Raw genomic sequence first — 19,058 nt, forward strand, 5'->3', positions numbered from 1 at the left:
TTCCTATATTTATAGTTATCTTGGAGGCAGCAGGAGAAGGAGCATTCTAACTTAGAGTCAAAGGAATTAGATTTGAAACTTGGCTCTGTCACTCACAATATGAGTGATTTTGGGTAAGTTACTGATATATGCACCTCAGATTATAGTCAGAGGATTTCAAGTTGGAAAGCAGATTGGAGATCATCCAATCTAGCCCTTTTATAGACAAGGACACTGAGGCCCAGGGTGGGGAAATAATTCACAAAAGGTCACTCAGATAGTAAGTAGCAAATCTGGGATTAGAACCCTCATCCCTTGACTCCAAATCCATTTACTTCCAAATGATTATGCTGCTCATCTTAAGTTCATCGTAAGCAGAGACTGGTCCATTCTTTGTACTTCTATCCTCAGCAATTAGCACAGTGCCTGGCGCTTAGTCAATACTTGCTGACTGACCTCTCTGTCAGCTAGAAGCCATTTAGTGTTAGGTAACATGTCTCATTCTCTCCTATTTCCTCTACAATGCCTATACAAAGCACATAATCTATTTGTTGGTTTACCAGCTGATCCTCAGCATAAAAAGAGTAGTTCTGAAAACCAAATTGATTAGGGTATATTGTTGTTCAGTCAATCTTCAGTTGTGCCTCACTCTTCATGACCCCATTTGGGGTTTTCTTGGCAAAGATAATGGAGTAGTTTGCTGTTTCCTTCTCCAGCTCATTTTACAGATGAGGAAACTGAGACGAAAAGGGTAAAGTGACTTGCACAGGGTCCTATAGCTAGTAAGTGTCTGAGGCCAGATTTGAACTCAGGAAGACTCATCTTCCTGACCCCAGGCTCAGAGCTCTATTCATTGTAACATTCAATGTGGTATTTAAATTTGAGGCCCCAAAGCAGAACTTCTAAATGGGCTTCACCATCTTCAGAATTGTGCACTCAGGCATTTTTCCCATGCGTGGAATGCTCTTTCTCTCCTGTGCTCTACCTACCAACTTCTCCATCTTCTTTAAATCTCAACTAAAACCTCATCTTTTACTGGAAGCCTTTCCCAACCCCTCTTAATTCTAGTGCCTTCCCTCTGCTAATTATTTGCTATTAATCATGTATATATTTTGCTTTGTATATATTTGTTTGCATGTTGTTTCTCCCTTTATATTGTGAGATCCTTGAGGACAGGGCCTAGCTTTTGCCTCTTTTTTGTATCCTTAGCACAGTGACTGGCATATAATAGTTTCTAAATAAATGGGTATTTTTGATATATTGATTAATTGATAGGCTCACTTACTTCTCTGGGCCCAGAAGAATTATAGAGGTTTTTTGGATTTCAGGGTAATAGGGGTGTTGGTGGAAAAAAAATGGCAATAGAGGTTAAGGACTGAAGCAAGAATGGGGAGATGGAACATGGCGCCATTTGCCCTTCAGGGAGCTCTTTCCTCATGACTAAAGGGGAGTATAGTATAATATAATGGCTCACAATTCAAGTAACAATATAAAGTAGCTGCTTTGTTGTAGGGTAAGGACATATGCTGTAAGAAAGTAGTTATGCCTGAAATGAGATGAAAATACGCATGTCTAAAATGCCCTAAAAAATAACATTAGATAGAAGGCTGGCCTTGGAGTCAGAAGGCTCTGGCCTCAAGACCTGGCTCTTACATACACTGGCTGTGTAACTCTGGGCTAGTAACTTGGTGCCCCAGGTACCGTCCCAAGTGGCCAGTCGGGGCAGCTAGGTGGTGCAGTGAATAGAGCACCGGCCCTGAAGTCAGGAGGACCTGAGTTCGGATCCGGCCTCAGACCAAACACTTGACATTTACTAGCTGTATGACCCTGGGCAAGTCACTTGGCCCTAGTTGCCTTTAAAAAAACCCCAAAAACCAGTGACCAGTCACAGAAGAGTCTGGGGGCAGCTAGGTGGCGCAGTGGATAGAGCACTGGCCCTGGAGTCAGGAGGACTTGAGTTCAAATCTGGCCTTAGACACTTGACGTTTACCCCCATTGCCTATAAAAAAAAGGCAACAGCAACAAAACAAAACAAATAGAAGAGCCTCTGCCCTGCACCCACAGAGGGATTTCCTATTTCAGAAACGGCCTGCATTGCTGGAATCCACAGATCTGGACCATGAAAGAAAAAGTTCCTATTTTCATTGAATTGCATTTCTTTCTTTGCGACCGGGGAGGTGGGTAGTACACGGTGCATTGTTATTGTTCCATTTTTTCACTGTTCCAGTACGAGGTGGTTTTCTTGATGTCTAACTTGGATCTACCTCCCTGGTATTCCCACCTATTTTTCCTAGTTCTCTAGGGTCAAACAGAACGAGTCTCACACCTCTTGCACACTACTGCCCTTTCAAACAAAGAGTAATGCACAAATAGGGGCAGCTAGGTGGTGCAGTGAATAAAGTGCTGGGCTTAAAGTCAGGAACTCTCAACGTCACGAGCTCAAATCTGGCCTAGGTCATTTTCTAGCTGTGTGACCCTGGGCAAGTCACCTAACTTTGTTTGCCTCAGTTCCTCATCTGTAAAATGAGCTGGAAAAGGACATGGCAAACCATTCCAGTATCTCTGCCAAGAAAACCCCAAATGGGGTCATGGAGAGTCAGACACAACTGAAAAAAAATGACTTAACAACGATATGCAAATCTAATCATGGTATTCTCCTTAAGAGGCTTCAATAGTTATTGCCTTAAGGATACAAATACAAACTCCTTTGCTTGGCATTTAAAGTCCTTCACAACCTGGCTCTGACTGTTCCTTCCAAGCTGATTTTCTATCACTTTCCTGTATCCTAGCAATTCTAGCCAGAAGGGCATACTTGCAGTTTCCCATCATGACATTTCATCTACTCTCTCTGCCTTTTCTTGGGCTGTCCCATATGCCTGGATTGCTTTCCTCCTTAACTCCACCTCTCAGAATCCCTGGCTTTCCTAGAGGCTAAGTTCAATCTTCTTTTATTATTGTTATTATTATTATATTTTTTAGGCAATTGGGGTTAAGCGACTTGTCCAGGGTCACACAGCTAGTAAGTGTCAAGTCTGAGGCTGGTTTGAGCTCAGGTCCTCCTGACTTCAGGGCCAGTGCTCTATCCACTGCACCACCTAGCTGCCCCTTCAGTTCAATCTTCTAAGAGGCCTTTTCTGTTTCCCCCAGGTTTTAGTGCTCCCCACTAGGAATAACGAATGTTTATTTGGGATAGATTTGCTATTTGCTTATCTATGCACGTCTTGCTGTTTCCAGTAGACTATAAGCCCCAGAGGACGGAGACTGACCATTTTGCTTTTGTCTTCATGCTTGGCATATATCTAACATTTAATAAAAGCTTCCTGAATGGAATTGAAATATCTGAAGAAAGCCCTCTAAATCCCCCTAAGTCTTCTCTTCTCCAGATTAAATAGCTCAGGTCTCTGTCTCCAGTTCAGTCCTCCTCCATACTGTTTTAGACACTCAAGACACTATGTCCTTGGTTCCATCAATGAGGGTAAGTCCAGGGAAATTGGAGCCCTTTACCTGTCATTGAGGCAACAGTAGATGATGGGGTTGTACATGGTGGAGCTCATGGCCAGCCACATGATGGCCAGGTAGACTTGTTGGATGAACTTCTCCATATAAAGTTCTGGATTGATGTAGGGCAGGAGAAAGAAGATATGGAAGGGTAGCCAGCAGATGGCAAATGTGCAGACCACCACAATCATCATCTTGACCACCTGGCAAGAAGACAATCCTGCATGAAGTTATAGTGGGAAAACCTCCCTATCCCTACTGTTGTCTCCTTTCTTTTTCTCTTGCTTTCTTCCATTGATCCCATGTAGGCTCCTACACGGTATAATGATGAGAGTTGACTTTGCATAACTTTGTCGTGTTTCTCACATGGACACATTCTTTGTGTAAGCTACTTGTAGCTTCACGTCTCAGCTGTTCTGTCTTCTTCCTCAACCCCACTCTAACTCATTTCCTACACTGTTGCCAAAATGATTTTCCTAAAGATCAGGTCTGATCATGTTGCTCAGTAATCTTCAGTGGCTCCCTATTGCCTCCACAATCAAAAAGAAAGTCCTTTGTTAGGCACTTGAAATTCTGGCCAGTTGCCAAGGCCCTTGGCTACCTTCCTCCATGCTCTTTCCCTCCACAAACTTTAGAACCAAGCTATACTGGCTGGATTGTTGTTCCTTCCATGTGACATGCCATCTCCCATCTTTGTAATTTGTAATGGCAGTTCCCTATACCTGGAATCCTATCCCTCCCAGCTTCTGACCTTTAGAATACTTGGCTTCTTCTAAGACCCAGATCAAATTCCACCTTCTCGAAGAGTCCTTTCCCAGGCCTTCCACCTACTAAGGCCATCTCTGTTTATTTTTGATCTGTTCTGTATTTCATTTGTACATATTGATTTCTATATGTTGTCTTCTTCATTGTAATGTAAGCACTTGAAGGCAGGGCTTCCTTAAATTCTTAGTACTTGCCAAAATGCCTGGCAGATGGTAAGCACTTGATTGATACTTGTCGATGGATTGATTCTTGGCTGCCTGGGCTAGCCCCATAGAGGCTCTGTTTAGGATCGTAAGAACTTACCTTGCGCTTGGCAGATACTTGCTCATGATAACGGTCAGAGGAGTCCCCAGGAATCTCACTTGCCCAGAGGGTGATCCCCACCACGGTGTATGCATAACCAATCACCAACAGAGGGAGGAAGTAGATCAACACAGTCACACAGATGTGGTACCTGCAGTGAGGCAGATGGTAATTTGAGTGAAAAGGCAGCTTGGGAAATTTGAGGGGAAGGCTGAAGCCCACAGGCTGAGTATTGGTGGCTTCTTCCCTGAAATTTTATTATTATTTAATAGGCTTGGATCTTCAAGGTAAGCCCTATGCAGGTTGATAACCTCCTTGGCACAGTAGTTGTCAATCAGGTAGGTGATACCAGGTGATAGATGAGAACCTGGGCTTGGTTGACTCAACCTAATCATTAGTTGTTGGTTTTTCCCTGCAATGGAAAATTGAACATAGATTAATCAGCCTGCTAAGTTTCTTATTGTTAAGACAACTCCTTATTAAAGGAAATTTCCAATACAATACTTTGACCATCTCTGAGTAGCCCTTAGTCCTAACCAACACTAGGGCAAAACCTAAAGTCCTATGATGCTTTGCCATAGTATAGAAATGATTCTGTTTAAAATTAACTTTTAAATGAATACAGAAATAAGTACAAGTTGCTCACTTCGCTTTTGCTACTAACTTCACTTTTATTAATTTGGACTTAACTAAACTGCCTTTCCTTTTTCTCTTAGAAAATCCCCTACCTTTTCTCATCATCAGTGTTTCAGAGTATGATGAAGCCTTTAGACTCAGCCTATCCACAGCCAAGCCAAACCTAGTTCAGGCATCCAAAGCCCTCGCTGGGTTTTCTCTTGGTGTTAAGTCAGATTTGTTTATGTCATGGCTTCTGCACCCTGGTGCTCTGGTTTCTCTCCTTAAAGAAAGATGTTTAGCTGAGCTTTCTTAATTGTATTTTGAATATTTCTATTCCTGCCCCCAAACACTGAGATTTTAAAAACTTACTTTTCCTTTTTCAGATCACAGAGGGGAAAAATCATATTACGTATTTGTGTCTCTGATTTACATAAACTCTATGTTCCAGACCATGATAATTTTTTCTTATTCAGGAAAAAGTTACTTTAGCAACTACATTTCAATCTCAATTAACTGTAGTTCCTCTTTCCCCTATACATGCATGCATGTGCGTGTGTGAGCACACACATGTTCCTTTTAAAAGACTCACTTATTTCTTAAGTTTTACAAAATGTAAAACATTTTGAGGCTCACTCTGGATACGTAAGAACATATTTATTATTATTATTACCATAATCAATAACATGTGACATTTATATATCACTTTGTAAACTTTACAGAGCACTTTACATACATTATCTCGTTTGATCTATATAGCGATCCTATGAGGTAGGTGCTGGTATTATCCCCATTTTGCAGATAAGGAAACTGAGGCTAAGAGAGCTTAAGTGACTTGCCCAGGGCCATACAGTTAGTAGAAGCATTTTATGAGTTAGAATTTGAACACAGGTCTTTCTGAGTTGAAGCCCAGGACTCTAGGCACTATGCCAGGATTCTGCAAAGCAGACTGCCCAAACTGGATACTAATTTTACCAAAGTGCAAATCAAATTCTACAAATCCTTCAAGTCTCATATTAAGTCTTGCCTCTTCTGTGAATCTATCCCCTACAACTCCAGCCAGAACTAATCTCTTCTTACTGACTGTACCATATACGTTGTTCCTTGATAATGGTGTGTCTAACACTTCCTTATAGGCTATCCCATTTTATTTTCTGATTGAAATGTACAACTTCATAAGTCCAGTCTTCCCAGGCTCCAGAGTGTTGAGCATAGGTGAGAGTTTGTATGAAGAAGACCTTGGGGTTTTAAGGGATCACAAATTAAACAGGAATCATTAATATGGCGGAAGGAGGAAGTAGCATTAAGAAAAATGCAGAGCCAGTTTTGTTGTTCAGTTGTTTCAGTTGTGTCCAACTCTTCATGACTCCATTTGGGGTTTTCTTGGCAAAGATACTGGAGTGGTTTGCCACTTCCTTCTCCAGCCCATTTTGCAGATGAGGAAACTGAGGCAAAGAGGGTTGCCCAGTGTCACACAGATAGTGTCTGAGGCCAGATTTGAACTCAGGTCTTCCTGACTCAAGGCCTAGTGTTCTATCTACTGCAACTACCTAACTGCCTGCCTTAGCCATATTAGGCACTTAATAAATGTTTGTTCAATTGAATTGGAGAGTATTTACAATGTGCTGAATGACAATCCCTCTGTACCCTGCTTGGGTCAGCCACATTTGGAATATTATGTTCAGCTCTTAAGGGTCAATTTTTTTGAAGGGCTTTAACAAGATTGAGTGTCTCGAAGACAGTAACCAGCACAATGAGGGAACTTGAAGCTATGTGTTAGGAGGATCAGTTTAAAGAACTGGGAATGTTTAGCCTGGAGCCAAAAAGGCGTGTGTGTGTGTGTGTGTGTGTGTGTGTGTGTGTGTGTGGTGTGTGTGTATATGTAGTGTGTGTGTATATGTGTGTGTGTGGTTGGGGGTGGTGTGTGTGTATACAAGGGGGTGTAGGCTACGATAACTTTCTTCAAGTCTCTGAAGGGAAGTCACATAGAAAAGAGATGTGACTAATTTTGTTTGGCTCCAGAAGGACGAACTAGAAGCAATGAGTACAAATGATATGCAGGCAGATTTTATTTAATACGAGGAAAAATTTCCTCCCAGTTATAATTGTCCAGAAATGGAGTGAGGTGCCTCAGGAAGTAGCAAAGTTGTTATCCCTGGAAATCTTTAAGTAAGCCTATGTACAAAGCTTTGTGTTAAGCCAGGGGTGGGGAACCTGCAGCCTTGAGGCCACATATGATGCTTGAGGTCCTTAAGTGCAGCAGTCAGAATCTAGAGGGTCACATGTGGCCTCGAGGCCGCAGGTTCCCCACCTCTGTGTCAAGCACTGGGGGAGATCCAAACCTGAGCTTCCTGCTAACCTCTTCTATTCCTATTATTTTTCTTGCTGGTGTTATTGTGCACAGCCATTGAAGCATGCTTCCATTTCCACATTCAGTTTAAGGGTAACCCGGGGATCTCCAAGGCTATGCCAAAAGTGTCTGAGCTCTATCAGTTCCTCCCAAATTAGAAAAGCTTCAAGCCAAGTGATAATTAATAATTTTGGAATCTCAGACAAGTAGAGCTGAAAGGCCCCTGAATTTGACCTCATAAATAGTGATGTGGAAATAATATAAGGAATTATAAAGACAAAGTCAGTTTAGCCGGGGAGAGAATTAGTTATTGTAGTAGCTCACAGATGGGAGCCATTAACCATGGTGGTCTGGTTGCTTACTATTGGTTCAGCAGCTTACTAATGGTTCAGCATACTGTTCTTGATAATCAGGTTCAAAGTTCAGCTGTTGCCACTAATGGTGGTGCATTTGTTAAATTGCCTTTACCCTCTAAAATTATGTCTCTGGCTTCAAATCAGGCCCTTTATGGCCTGTATGTCCATCTTCAGAGGACTGGTTTAGCTATGAATGGAGAAACACATCATCAGAAGACTGGCAAATAAGAGACAATTTTTTTTACACTAGCAGCTAATACAATTGTCTAAAAAGGTATCCATTCAACGAACCAACAAATATTTATTAAGTACTTATTCTGTGCCAAGTAATATGCTGAACATCAAAGACACAAAAAAGGTGAAAAGTTTTTCCCCCCCTGTCCTTAAAGAGCTAGAATTCTACTGGAATTGACAGCCCTAGATTTAGAGATAGAAATGACCTCAGAATCCATCTAGTACAATTTCCTCAATTTTCACTTAGCTGGTGAAGTAGATAGAGCATTAGGCCTAAATTTAGGAAGACCCGTATCTGGATCTTCCCTCAAACACTCACTGTGTGACCCTAGGTAAATCACGTAGTTTCTCTTGGCTTCAGTTTTTTCATCTGTAAAATGGGCATTAAAATAGCATCTGCCTCACAGGGTTGTAGTGAGGATCAGATGACATAAAACATTGCAAACCTCAAAGCACTAAGAGATGCTCATTCTTATTACTGGAGGAAACTGAGACCCAAGGTCACATAGGCAATGTTTCCAAGGAGAGATTTAAACCCCCATCTTCTGACCCCAGAGGGTGTTCTTTCCACTGTACCACACCAGCTTAAGTCGTAGAAGAGTTGTAATCCACATTGACGGAGGGGATGTGTTACACCAAAGAAATCACAGCTATTTTTGGAGGTGCTGTGTGTCATAATGATGATGGTAGTAATAATAGAAACAATAATAAAGTTATATATTGGAGTAGAAAGCACATGTGAATTTGAGGTTCTTTCTTGTCCCTCTTCATTTTAAGCTGCCAAAAGAGCAGCTTATTGTGTCTTCTTAAATACAATAGAAACAGGTTTACTGTGGGCAGAGGAATAATGATGATGTCAGTCAATTAATAAGCATTGTTTAAGTGCCTTGGCTATGGACAAGATACTGTGCCAGATTCTGGGCATATAAATACAAGTCCCTCCTCTCAAGAAGCCTCCATTTCAATAGGAGTTTACCCCTTTTAATCACACAGTAAGGGTTAGTTAAGTGCAATATCCCCAAGGGCTCCCAGTAGCAGAATTTTTCTTTTATTATTCTTACCTGCTTTATTAAAGCAGTTCTAAGCGTCTTCTCCCCTCCAGTAATGTTATGTTAGCCTAGTTTAAATACTAGTTGGACTTACTTATTAACAGTTAGATGGCAATAGTTAGGTCTTAGCTCTCCAGTGGAGAGTTACAGTGATCTGTGTTTTGTTTTGTTGTGTTTAACAATTTTGCCAGTGACTTAGATAAAGGCATAGATGATATGATTATCAAATTTGCAGATGACATAAAGCTGGATGGGATAGCTAATAAAGCTGAGAGAGTATCAGGATTCAAACTGACCTTGACCATCTAGAGCATTTAGATATTAAGCATCTTGAGGGCAGGGTCCCTACCATTTTTCATCTTGTATCTCTATGGTTTAGCACAGATGCTTAGTAAATGCTTGTTTGTAGAATTATGGAATCCCAAAGTTGGAAGGAACCTCTTAGGCCATTAATCTAATGTGTACCTGAATGAGAATCCCCACCACATCATAACCATCATGGGGTTATCCACTTTTTGCTTGAAAACTTCTACTACCTCCTAAAGAGGCCCATTTCACTTTTAGATGAAGCAGCTGCCTTATGAGGCCAGGATATAAAAATCATTCAACCTGTAAACATTAAGAATGGGAATCTCCATCCCGAGTTGGCTGGAGAGCCAACACATTAGGTGACAGAGTCAGAATTGTCTAATCGTTAGAAATATTTTCCTTATATGAAAGCTAAATTTCTCTCTTTGCCTCTTTCATACATTGATCCTAGCTCTAGGGATCCTAGGGAAGCAACTAGAACAAATCTAATACCTTTTGGTGGTGTCAGACTTTCAAATACTTCAACAAAATTATCATGTGTGCTCCCTTCCCTCTCCTGCCCAAGGAAAGTTTTCTCTTCTTTGGGCTGGATATCTTCAGTTTCTTCACCTGATCCTCATAGGGCATGAATTTGCTGGACTCTACCTTTCTGTTTGCCCTTTCTGGGACATCCTTTAGTTTATTATTATGTTCTTCCTAAAATTCAGCATCAAGAAATCTCTGGATGTGGTCCAACCAAGGCAGAGAATACTAAGATTATCGTTATATTAGTCCTGGATCCTCTAGCTCTCTTAACACAGTTTAAGATCACCTTAGCTATTTTGGTTGCCATATTGTACTGTTGACGCACACTGAAGTTGTAGTCCATAAACAAATTGCCATCTAGCCATCTGGTGAAGTTGCTCATTTGAAGCTAGATTTAAAGGGTTATGTTTATCTCTGTTAAAGTTCATCTTAATTTATCTCAACGTTCTAGCCTATCAAGATCTTTTTTGACTCTTGGTTGTCCTCTGGTGTGTCAGTCATCTTTCCAGTCTTGTGGAATGTATTCACTTGATAAACACGCCATCCATGCCTGCAGTCCTCGCTAAAAATGTTAATCAGTATAAGGTCAAGCTGAGATCATTGGGACATTTTACTGGAGACCTCCTAGAGTGAAAGAATACTGGATTTGGAATCAGAAGACCCTGCTTTACTACTATCTACCTAGATGATCTTGGGTGGGCTACAGTTGGCCTCTCTAAGCCTGGGTTTCCTTATCTGTAAAATGAAAAAGTCAGACCTAATGGCCTCTCAGTTTCCTTCAGATTTTAAATATATGACCCTATAATCCTAACTTTGGCATCGACCCATTAATGATAATTTTTTTGTGTCCAGTCATTCAACAAGTTCCAAATTGACTTTACTGTACTATTATCTGGCTCACATTCCTCTGTATTTTCCACAAGAACAACAGAGACTTTGCCAAAAGTTTTGCTTAAAATTTAGGTAAATTATATCTATAACATCCCCCTGATCCACTGACTTAGATGGATTTGAAAACCCAAAGCATTAGCTTACCCTTGTACCCCATTTCCTTGTGTTCAAGCTTGAAATATCATAGGAAGCTCTGGCTGCCATTGCAAAGATACAACAGGAAAAAGTCCTGAGAAGGATGACTAAAATGATTAAGGAGTGAAACAGCTGCCTTATGGGGCCAGGCTACAAAAATCACTTAACCTGGAAACATGAAGACTGGGAACCTTTTTCCCAAGGGAGGCCAGAGAGCCAATATATTAGAAGACAGAGTCAGGATTCTTTAACATCTCAGCAAACTGGAACAACTAGTCAAAACCAACACAATGAAATGTTACAGGGAGGAAGGTAATGAATGACACTTGGATTAAACCAAAAACAACCACACCAGTACATGGGTGAATGTGGCGGTAGAGCCTGGGGAGGAGGTATTTTAAAAAGGAGCCAAACGCATTTTATATGAAAAAGACCAGGAAATTCCAGAATAGGCTGGACTAGATCAACAATGAATTCTTTTTCCACTGTAAGAGTCTTTGACTCTGTCCTTTGGGAAGATGATTTTAGCAGCTGTTTGAGCTGTGGATTGGAAAGGAGAGAGACTGGTAGCAATAAAGAAGAACAGGTAAGGAACTCTTAGAATAGAGAGGTGGAGAGGGAATGAGGGGCAGAGCTAGAGCTCGGAAGAAAGGTGAATCTTACCCACCCCCAGTAAATAGCTCATGTAATTTGGCACAGGAACCGGATAGGTGTGCTGAATGTTGTACTTGCAGCTCTAAATCTTATCCTCTCCTATTCCTTTAATGCCCTAATGCTCACTAATCCAGGGATTTGCCCTGTATTACTTGTCCTCACCTCGTTGTTCAAGCATCAGAAATTCCACTTTCTGAAATGCACTCAGCATTAAGGCCGAGCTGGGAGGCTTATGAATGGAGGAACATTCTGAGAGTTGCCAATCTATAATACCGAATGGCTTCCAAAAGCGCTGGTACTGGGGCTTGTCAGACTCTTCCCTATGACCAGAAAAAGGATAGAATGACTAACAGGAAAACCATGAAAGTACATTCCTAGTGGATCATCCTTATTACCCCAGTTCAAATATTTCTTTTCACATTTTACAGAAAGCTTCTGAGTCTGACTTCTGGCATTAGTCAATCAGTTTATTAAGCATCACTCTATGCTATACATTATATTGGTGCTGGGCATAAAAGAATGACAACAAAACAGTCTTTGCCCTCTGGGAGTTTACATTCTATAGAAGGAGACAACCTATACAAACATAAGTACGTACTAAATAAATACAAAGGAATTTTTTTTGGGTGGGCGTGGGAGGAGGGTAGACACTTGCATCTGAGGAGATCAGGAAAAGCCTCTTGCAAAATGTAAGCTTTGAAAGAAACTAGGGATTCTAAGAGGCAGAGGTGGGGAATGCAATTACAGAGAACTATTCATCATGTGATACAATGGCCCTTATACAAGGATACATATAATATACTGGTAGCTGATTTTAGTTCTCAGGACTATCTTAAAGTTTAAATGTCTTAAAATTCTTAAGATTTCTATAGACAGATTGGGAGTTGGGTTGGAGGGCATGTCAGGCCCAGGGCAAGTAGGAAATAGCAAATGTGTTATAGTCTACTTTTAGAAAGTATAGAGGAACTCCTAAGTTACGAGACCCAAAATATGGAGGAACAGACATTTTTTCCCTCACAACCTCTCAAACCTCTTTAAAATAGAAATTACATGCAATTTAATAAACTACCAGCAGAGAGGACTAATTGTTAACTCCTTTTGAGTTTACTCAACATACTCCTCTTCATCACTCAGTATGCTCAGCATCAGGGCTTCATAAGCTGACCCATGGGCTTGCAGCAGGATTCAACTCTATATCCCCCAATGACATGGAAAACCAAAAGACATAGACTTACTCAGACTAGTACAGCAAAACAATAGCATTCTGTGCTTCAACAAAGCTCAACTAGAGAACTGAGAGACAGAAAAAACCATGTCAAGACACAGGTGTGTGGCTGTGTGGCAGACCTCTAAGCCTAAGAAAAGAGATCAGTATCCCCCTGGGCCAGTTCGGTCTACCCACTCTCCTCCAGAAGTCACCTGGGGCAGAGACTGAAATCAATGAACTGTGAGTTTACCAACAAGGGCAGGAGGCTGAGATGGCTTTGAGGTCTAGCTCCAAAGAAACTCATGCTGAACAGGGAAAGAGTCAGAAAGTGAACAAGAAGCATCTGTAAGGAAAAAGCAGACTAAAATTACCAAAGATCTAAGGAGGAAGAAAATTAAATATGTTAACAGATAATCAAATAAACCAACAAGGAAAACATTAATAATAGATGGGCATATGACCTCTAGATCAGGTAAAATAATTCAGGTGTCTGGGAATGAATTTTGTAAGCAAAGGGAAATGAATCAATACCTGATGGAGCATAGGACCTGTGGATTCCCAAGAAAGCATGAGACCACATTAGGAGGTTCCTAAAGTTTAAAAGAGAAATAAGAATCACAAAAGCAGAATTTATGGCCTGTATAGCAGAAATAATTGGGAAAATAGGAAAACTTGAATCTACAGTGATAAATATCACCAAAGAAACAAGAAGATGACTGAATGGGAATGTATTGACACTTTTGGAGAGAAGAGTTTTGAGGCAAAGAAAAGGTTGGAAGCCGGATTACAAGTAATTAAGAGGAGAATGAGAGGACAGAAAGTTGAGGAACCTATTGTAAATAACCTTCTAAAGGTGGTTTAGGAACAAAGGGAAGAAAAGATATAGGATGATAGTTAGCAGGGATGGAAGGATCAGGTGAGAGTTTTTTGAGGATGGGGGAGACATGTTTGTAGGCTGTAGGTAAGGATCCATTAGACAGAGAGAGGCTAAGGATAAGTAATAGAGTGGGGAAGACAGGGCAGGCAGTCTGTTGGAGGATATGGGATGGAATGAGATCACTTGTGTAGGTAGAGGGGTTGGCCTTAGTAAGGAGTAAGGCCACTTTTTCATATGAGTCAGGAGTGAGCAAGATAGCAGCAGAAGGTATCTGAGTGATATGAGATGAGGAAAAGGAGAGAAGAGGGAGCTCATGGTGAATGAACCATTTCTCCCCCAATAAAATATGAGTCAAAGTTCTTAGCTGAGAGGGTGGGAGAAGGGGAAGCCATGAGAAGTTTGAGGAGGAATGAAAAGGTTTGGAAAAACCAGTGTAGAGAGGGGGGTGGTGAATTGATAAGTGAGGCATAGTAGGACTGCCTAGTAACAATGAACTCCCAGTTGCGGTTGTGTTACATAATGGTGGATCCAGTCAGAACAGTTGCATGATTTTTTCTACCTTTTGTTCAGCGGCATGTATAAGGTGAAGGTGGCAGATGGTAGAAGTAATCCAAGGTTTAGGCTTGGCCAGGTCTAATAAGCAATATAATAAGGGGTGGGGTAGGAATTTAAGAAAAGACAGTGTAGAGTTGAACTAATTCACCCAGGGGTCAAGATGAGGAAGAGTAGAGAGTGGCTAGTGCAGGGGACTGGAAGAGAGAGGTGTTGAAAGATTAGAAGTCACAATGTGGATGAAGAGTAGGGTTTGGTAAGCGAAGGCAGAAGGAGATGTGGAAAGCCAATAGATTATTGTCAAATAAGAGGATTTTGGAATTTTTGAACATAGAAGTGTTGTATTTGTAGGTGATGGTAAGGTCAAGGGTATGACCAATGTTTGTGTGTGGTTGAGGTGGAGTTGAGGAGTGGGTCATGAGAGGTGAGTAGGTTGAGGAACTGAGTGGTTAGGATGTCTGAGAGACAGTCAACATGTGTGCTGGAGTCCCCTGTTATGAGAGTAGGAATTAGAGAGGAGAGAAAAATTACGTACCAGGTACGGAACTCATTGAGGAAGGAAGAGAAGTGACATGGAGGCCTATAGACAAAGCTACCAGGATTTTGATTGATTGGTAGATATGGTTTGACTGAACCTCAAAGGAGAAGAGATTATTGAGTGACGAAGATAGGGAGAAAATCTGAAAGTGGTAATGAGAACAAGGAGTATTCCAACACTCTCACTTTGACTAATGAGGTGAGGTGAATGAATGAAAATGCAGTCAGTACTAGAAAGGGAGGCCAGGGAGGCTGTATCATTAGGAGGGAGCCATCAGAATGCCATTGGGCAAGAGATAAAGGATGACAGAAAATATCTTAGGAAATTTAAATCTGTAGTTATCTTTTAAATACAAATGCCAGGGCCACCTCTGTTGTCCCATTTCTATCTAGCATTGGGGAAAAAAATCGTCTAAAGACTATGGGGCAAGCACCTTTGCCATAAGTCTCAGTACCAGGAAGAGTAGAGCTCAGCCTTTCTTTATAAAGGTCAGTTCAATTAACACGTTAACCTATAACATTTAAAAAAAATGTTAGAGGTCAAAGGCAATTGGATATAATGTGCTAATGAAGTGAGGGCACAAACTCAATTACATTACTACCTGGAAAGACAAGAAGAGACTGAAAATAAGATCAGGCAATACATTCGGTAAAATGATACTATAGTTTTACGATGATATAGAAAAGACATTGGAGGGAAATCGGAGGAAATTATAGAATCTTAGAGTAGGAAGGTATCCACAGTGTTATCTAGTTCAATATAAATAAATCCCTTTCTACTACATCCTAGAGAAGTACTTATGCAACCTTTGACTGAAGACCTCTAGTGGTAGGGAACTCAATACCTGATCAAGCAGTGCCCTTCCCCTCCCTTCCAGCTTGGGGCAATTCCAGTTGTTAGGAATTTTTTAGTTATATTGATTCACTGAAAGTATAATTTTAACACTACATCCGAATGAATCCTTCAACCTACTGCTCTGTGGAGTCTTTTGCACTACATAAACATCATCTATATAGACACATCAAGAGTTCAATTTTTTTAAACCTCTCCCCACCTCCAACTGACTGGAGAGAGCAATATAAGATAATTTTATTTTCTTTCTTTTTAACAAGAATTCTTAACCTGGGAGTCTATGCATTAAATTTTTTTTTTGATAATTGATATTTGATTCAATAATTGAAAATCGATCATTTTAATATAATTGGTTTCCTTTGTAATCCTATGTATTTTATTTTGTGTAATTAAAAACATTCTTCTGAGAAGGGTTTCATAGGCTTCACTAGCTTGGCAAAAGAGTCCATTATTAAAAAAATATATATTAAGAACCTATGCTTTGTGAAATCTTTCTCAACACATACTCATTCAATCTCTGCTTGAAGACTGAAGGAACTCCATTCATTCTGAGAGCCCATTTTACTTTTGGGTAGCTCTAATTATTAGGAAGATTTTTCTTACCAAAAAAAACCCTGCCCTTTTACTACTTCCACATATCATTCCACATATCATTCTTAGTTTTTTGCTCTGTGGCCAAGCAGAATTCTAATCCCTTTTTTCCTTGATAACCTCTTAAACTCTTGAAGGAGGTAATCATGGCGCACCTTAGTCATATCCTCTTTAGGATAAATACCCCTAGTTTATTCTACGGATATTCATGTAACTCAAATTTGAGTCCTCTTGCTGTCCTATTCATACTCCTTCAAACATATTCCATCTTGTCACTACCAAGCTGTCATTACATTACATTGTAATTACTAAGGCTAGGTAGGATGCAACCAGAAACCTGGTATAACTCCAGATGTGTTCAGACTTGTAGACTATCTGTGGTGGACATAATTTTCATGGTCTCTCTGAATTGCTTCTGGATGGCTTCTTGTTGATTCAACCTCTTCCCCATCCTCCAGGGCAGTATGGGGATAGCCTTATCCAAAGATAGTGACTCTTCTTTAATCTCTGTCTACTTTATTTCTGTCCAAGGTTAACCTTCTACAATGATTCTTATTGAACACTTGATTTGTTTCCAAAACAGGCTACAAAAGGGACCATTTCCTTTTCAAATAGTTCAGAAAGAGATGGGCCAAGGTAAACATCCCTACTACTGACATCCATCTAAGTGCACGGGAGAAGATGTGTCCCTCCATGCCCTGCCCCCTCCCCCAACCCCTGACCTTGCTACTCTTGGTCTTTTCCCTGCCCACAGTTCCTAAGGAATTGTTGAATGTGCTCATACGAATATATCAAAACTAAGAAAGAGATGTAGGTCTGTAAAATCTCACCCTTAAAATATTTACTCTAAAAGTGGCTACAGACAGTCTCAGAGGAATGCCGTAGTACTTTTTTTTTAAAAGGAATGGATACCTAATAATATGGACATTCCTAACATTCGCATTGACATTATTATTATGTACTTTATACTCATTATGTAATATAATCATCATAATTGTCCTAGGAGATAGGTAGCATGCATATTAGCATTCCATTTGAACAAATGAGTAAACTGAGGCTCAGAGAGATTAAGTGATTTGCCTCGAGTCATATAGCTTGAAATTGGTACAGTCAGGACTTAAATGCAGTGTTTTCTGAACCCAAATTTAGTGTGCTGCTTAACTGGCGATTACAAATCTATCAACCAATCAATTAACCAATAAACATTTATTAAGTGCCTACTACGTGACAGGTACTATGTTAGGCACTAGAGTTACAAATACAAAGAATGAAATGATCCTTACTCTCAAAGAGTTTACATTCTTTCAGGGAGACAGCAAAAATACATAAATGATAATATATGGAAAAAAGATATGGAATCTATTTGGAAATATTTGGTAATATATGGAAAAAAACCAATAAGGTATTTAGGGCACTAATTAGACGGATCAGGAATAGCTCCAGGATCTGATATTTTGTCTTACCTTCGTTCTTTTTCTTTCCACAACTGTTGATGCTCAAATGTTGTATAATGGAAAGAACACTGCATAGACCTGCAGTAAGGAGGCCTGGGTCCAAGTCTCCACTCTGAAACTAAATGTATTTCCCTGGGCAAGTCATGTAAACTCTCTCATCCTCAATTTTCCCATTTATAAAATGGAGATAATAATTTGCAATACTTTTTCTTTTAGGGCTGTTGTGAGGAAAGTAATCTATAACTCTTAATGTGCTGTAGAAATATGAGTTATTATTATCTCAAGGAATTACAAATACAAGACCTTCGAGACTATCTCAATGTGTCATTTATTACAGGAATCATTTCTTCTGCATCCTTGACAGATGCTTGTATAACTTTATTTGAATAACTCCAGTGACCGGGAGCTTATCACATCAAGATTCAACAAAATTCAATTAAGCAAACAGAATACCTATCATGTCCAGAGACTTAGATAGAAAGTACACCATTACTCTTTTGCACAGCTTCAATTGGTAATGAATATTTCCTACATGGAGATGAAATTTCCCACATGGAGATGAAATCTGCCTCCTTTTAATTTCCACATACTGGTCCTAGTTCTGACCTTCAGAGACATAAAGACATCTTATTCCCTCATCTGCCAGATTGGCCTTCAAATACCTGAAAGTGCTATGATATCCTTTTCAAGGTATATAAATTAAAGTTTAAGGCAGATGGTAAAGTGATCTGAGTTCAAGACATGGTTCTGACATCAACTCAATGAGGTATATTTGGACAAGTTATTTTTACCTCTTTGGGCTTTACTTTTCATATCTGTCAAAGGACTAGAACATCTGAATTTCACCCCATGCTCCTACCCCATAACAATTCCATAGAAGTAGCACATTATTATCAACTGAACCTCTCAGATTTCCATTTCCTTGTCTATACTATAAGGCTGGACCGGGTGATCATTCTAAGCTCTTCTTCTTCGGTGCAGGAACACATTACTTAACTTAGGTGGGATGAGGATATCTGCTTACAAAGCACTGAGAAAACATCCCATATCTTGATACTACATGACCCTACCCAGAGAAGCTGCTGCCTCTTCTAGTGAAAGGCAAGACTTGTTCAGGAGAGTGTGAGCAGTCTTAAGTTGATCAGAGTATCAAATTCATGAGAAAAGTCTGGAAAAATAGCGTGGAATGGGATTGTGGAGGGCAAATAAAGAAGTTAAACTTTCATAGGTAGTCAACAGGAAAACACTGAAAAGTTTTGGGGCAGAGGGATGGCATAACCAAAGGATCTATTTGGCAGGTATGAAGTATGGATTGGAGCAGAGG

General features: G+C 40.2%; 1 protein-coding gene across 1 annotated transcript in view; it reads right to left on the reverse strand.

Annotated features, from left to right (window-relative positions):
* Window positions 1-19,058, reverse strand: part of TACR1 (tachykinin receptor 1) — a 188,407-nt gene that overhangs the window by 12,453 nt on the left and 156,896 nt on the right. The window contains exons 3-4 of the mRNA XM_020985308.2: window positions 4,546-4,696; window positions 3,484-3,680 (exon numbers count right to left, since the gene is read on the reverse strand). Of these exons, the coding sequence (XP_020840967.1) occupies window positions 3,484-3,680; window positions 4,546-4,696 (348 nt within the window). The remainder of the gene's footprint in view (window positions 1-3,483; window positions 3,681-4,545; window positions 4,697-19,058) is intronic.

This window comes from Phascolarctos cinereus, unplaced genomic scaffold (assembly GCF_003287225.1).
Source record: "Phascolarctos cinereus isolate Bilbo 61053 unplaced genomic scaffold, phaCin_HiC Scaffold_2;HRSCAF=192, whole genome shotgun sequence".
NCBI lineage: Eukaryota > Metazoa > Chordata > Mammalia > Diprotodontia > Phascolarctidae > Phascolarctos > Phascolarctos cinereus.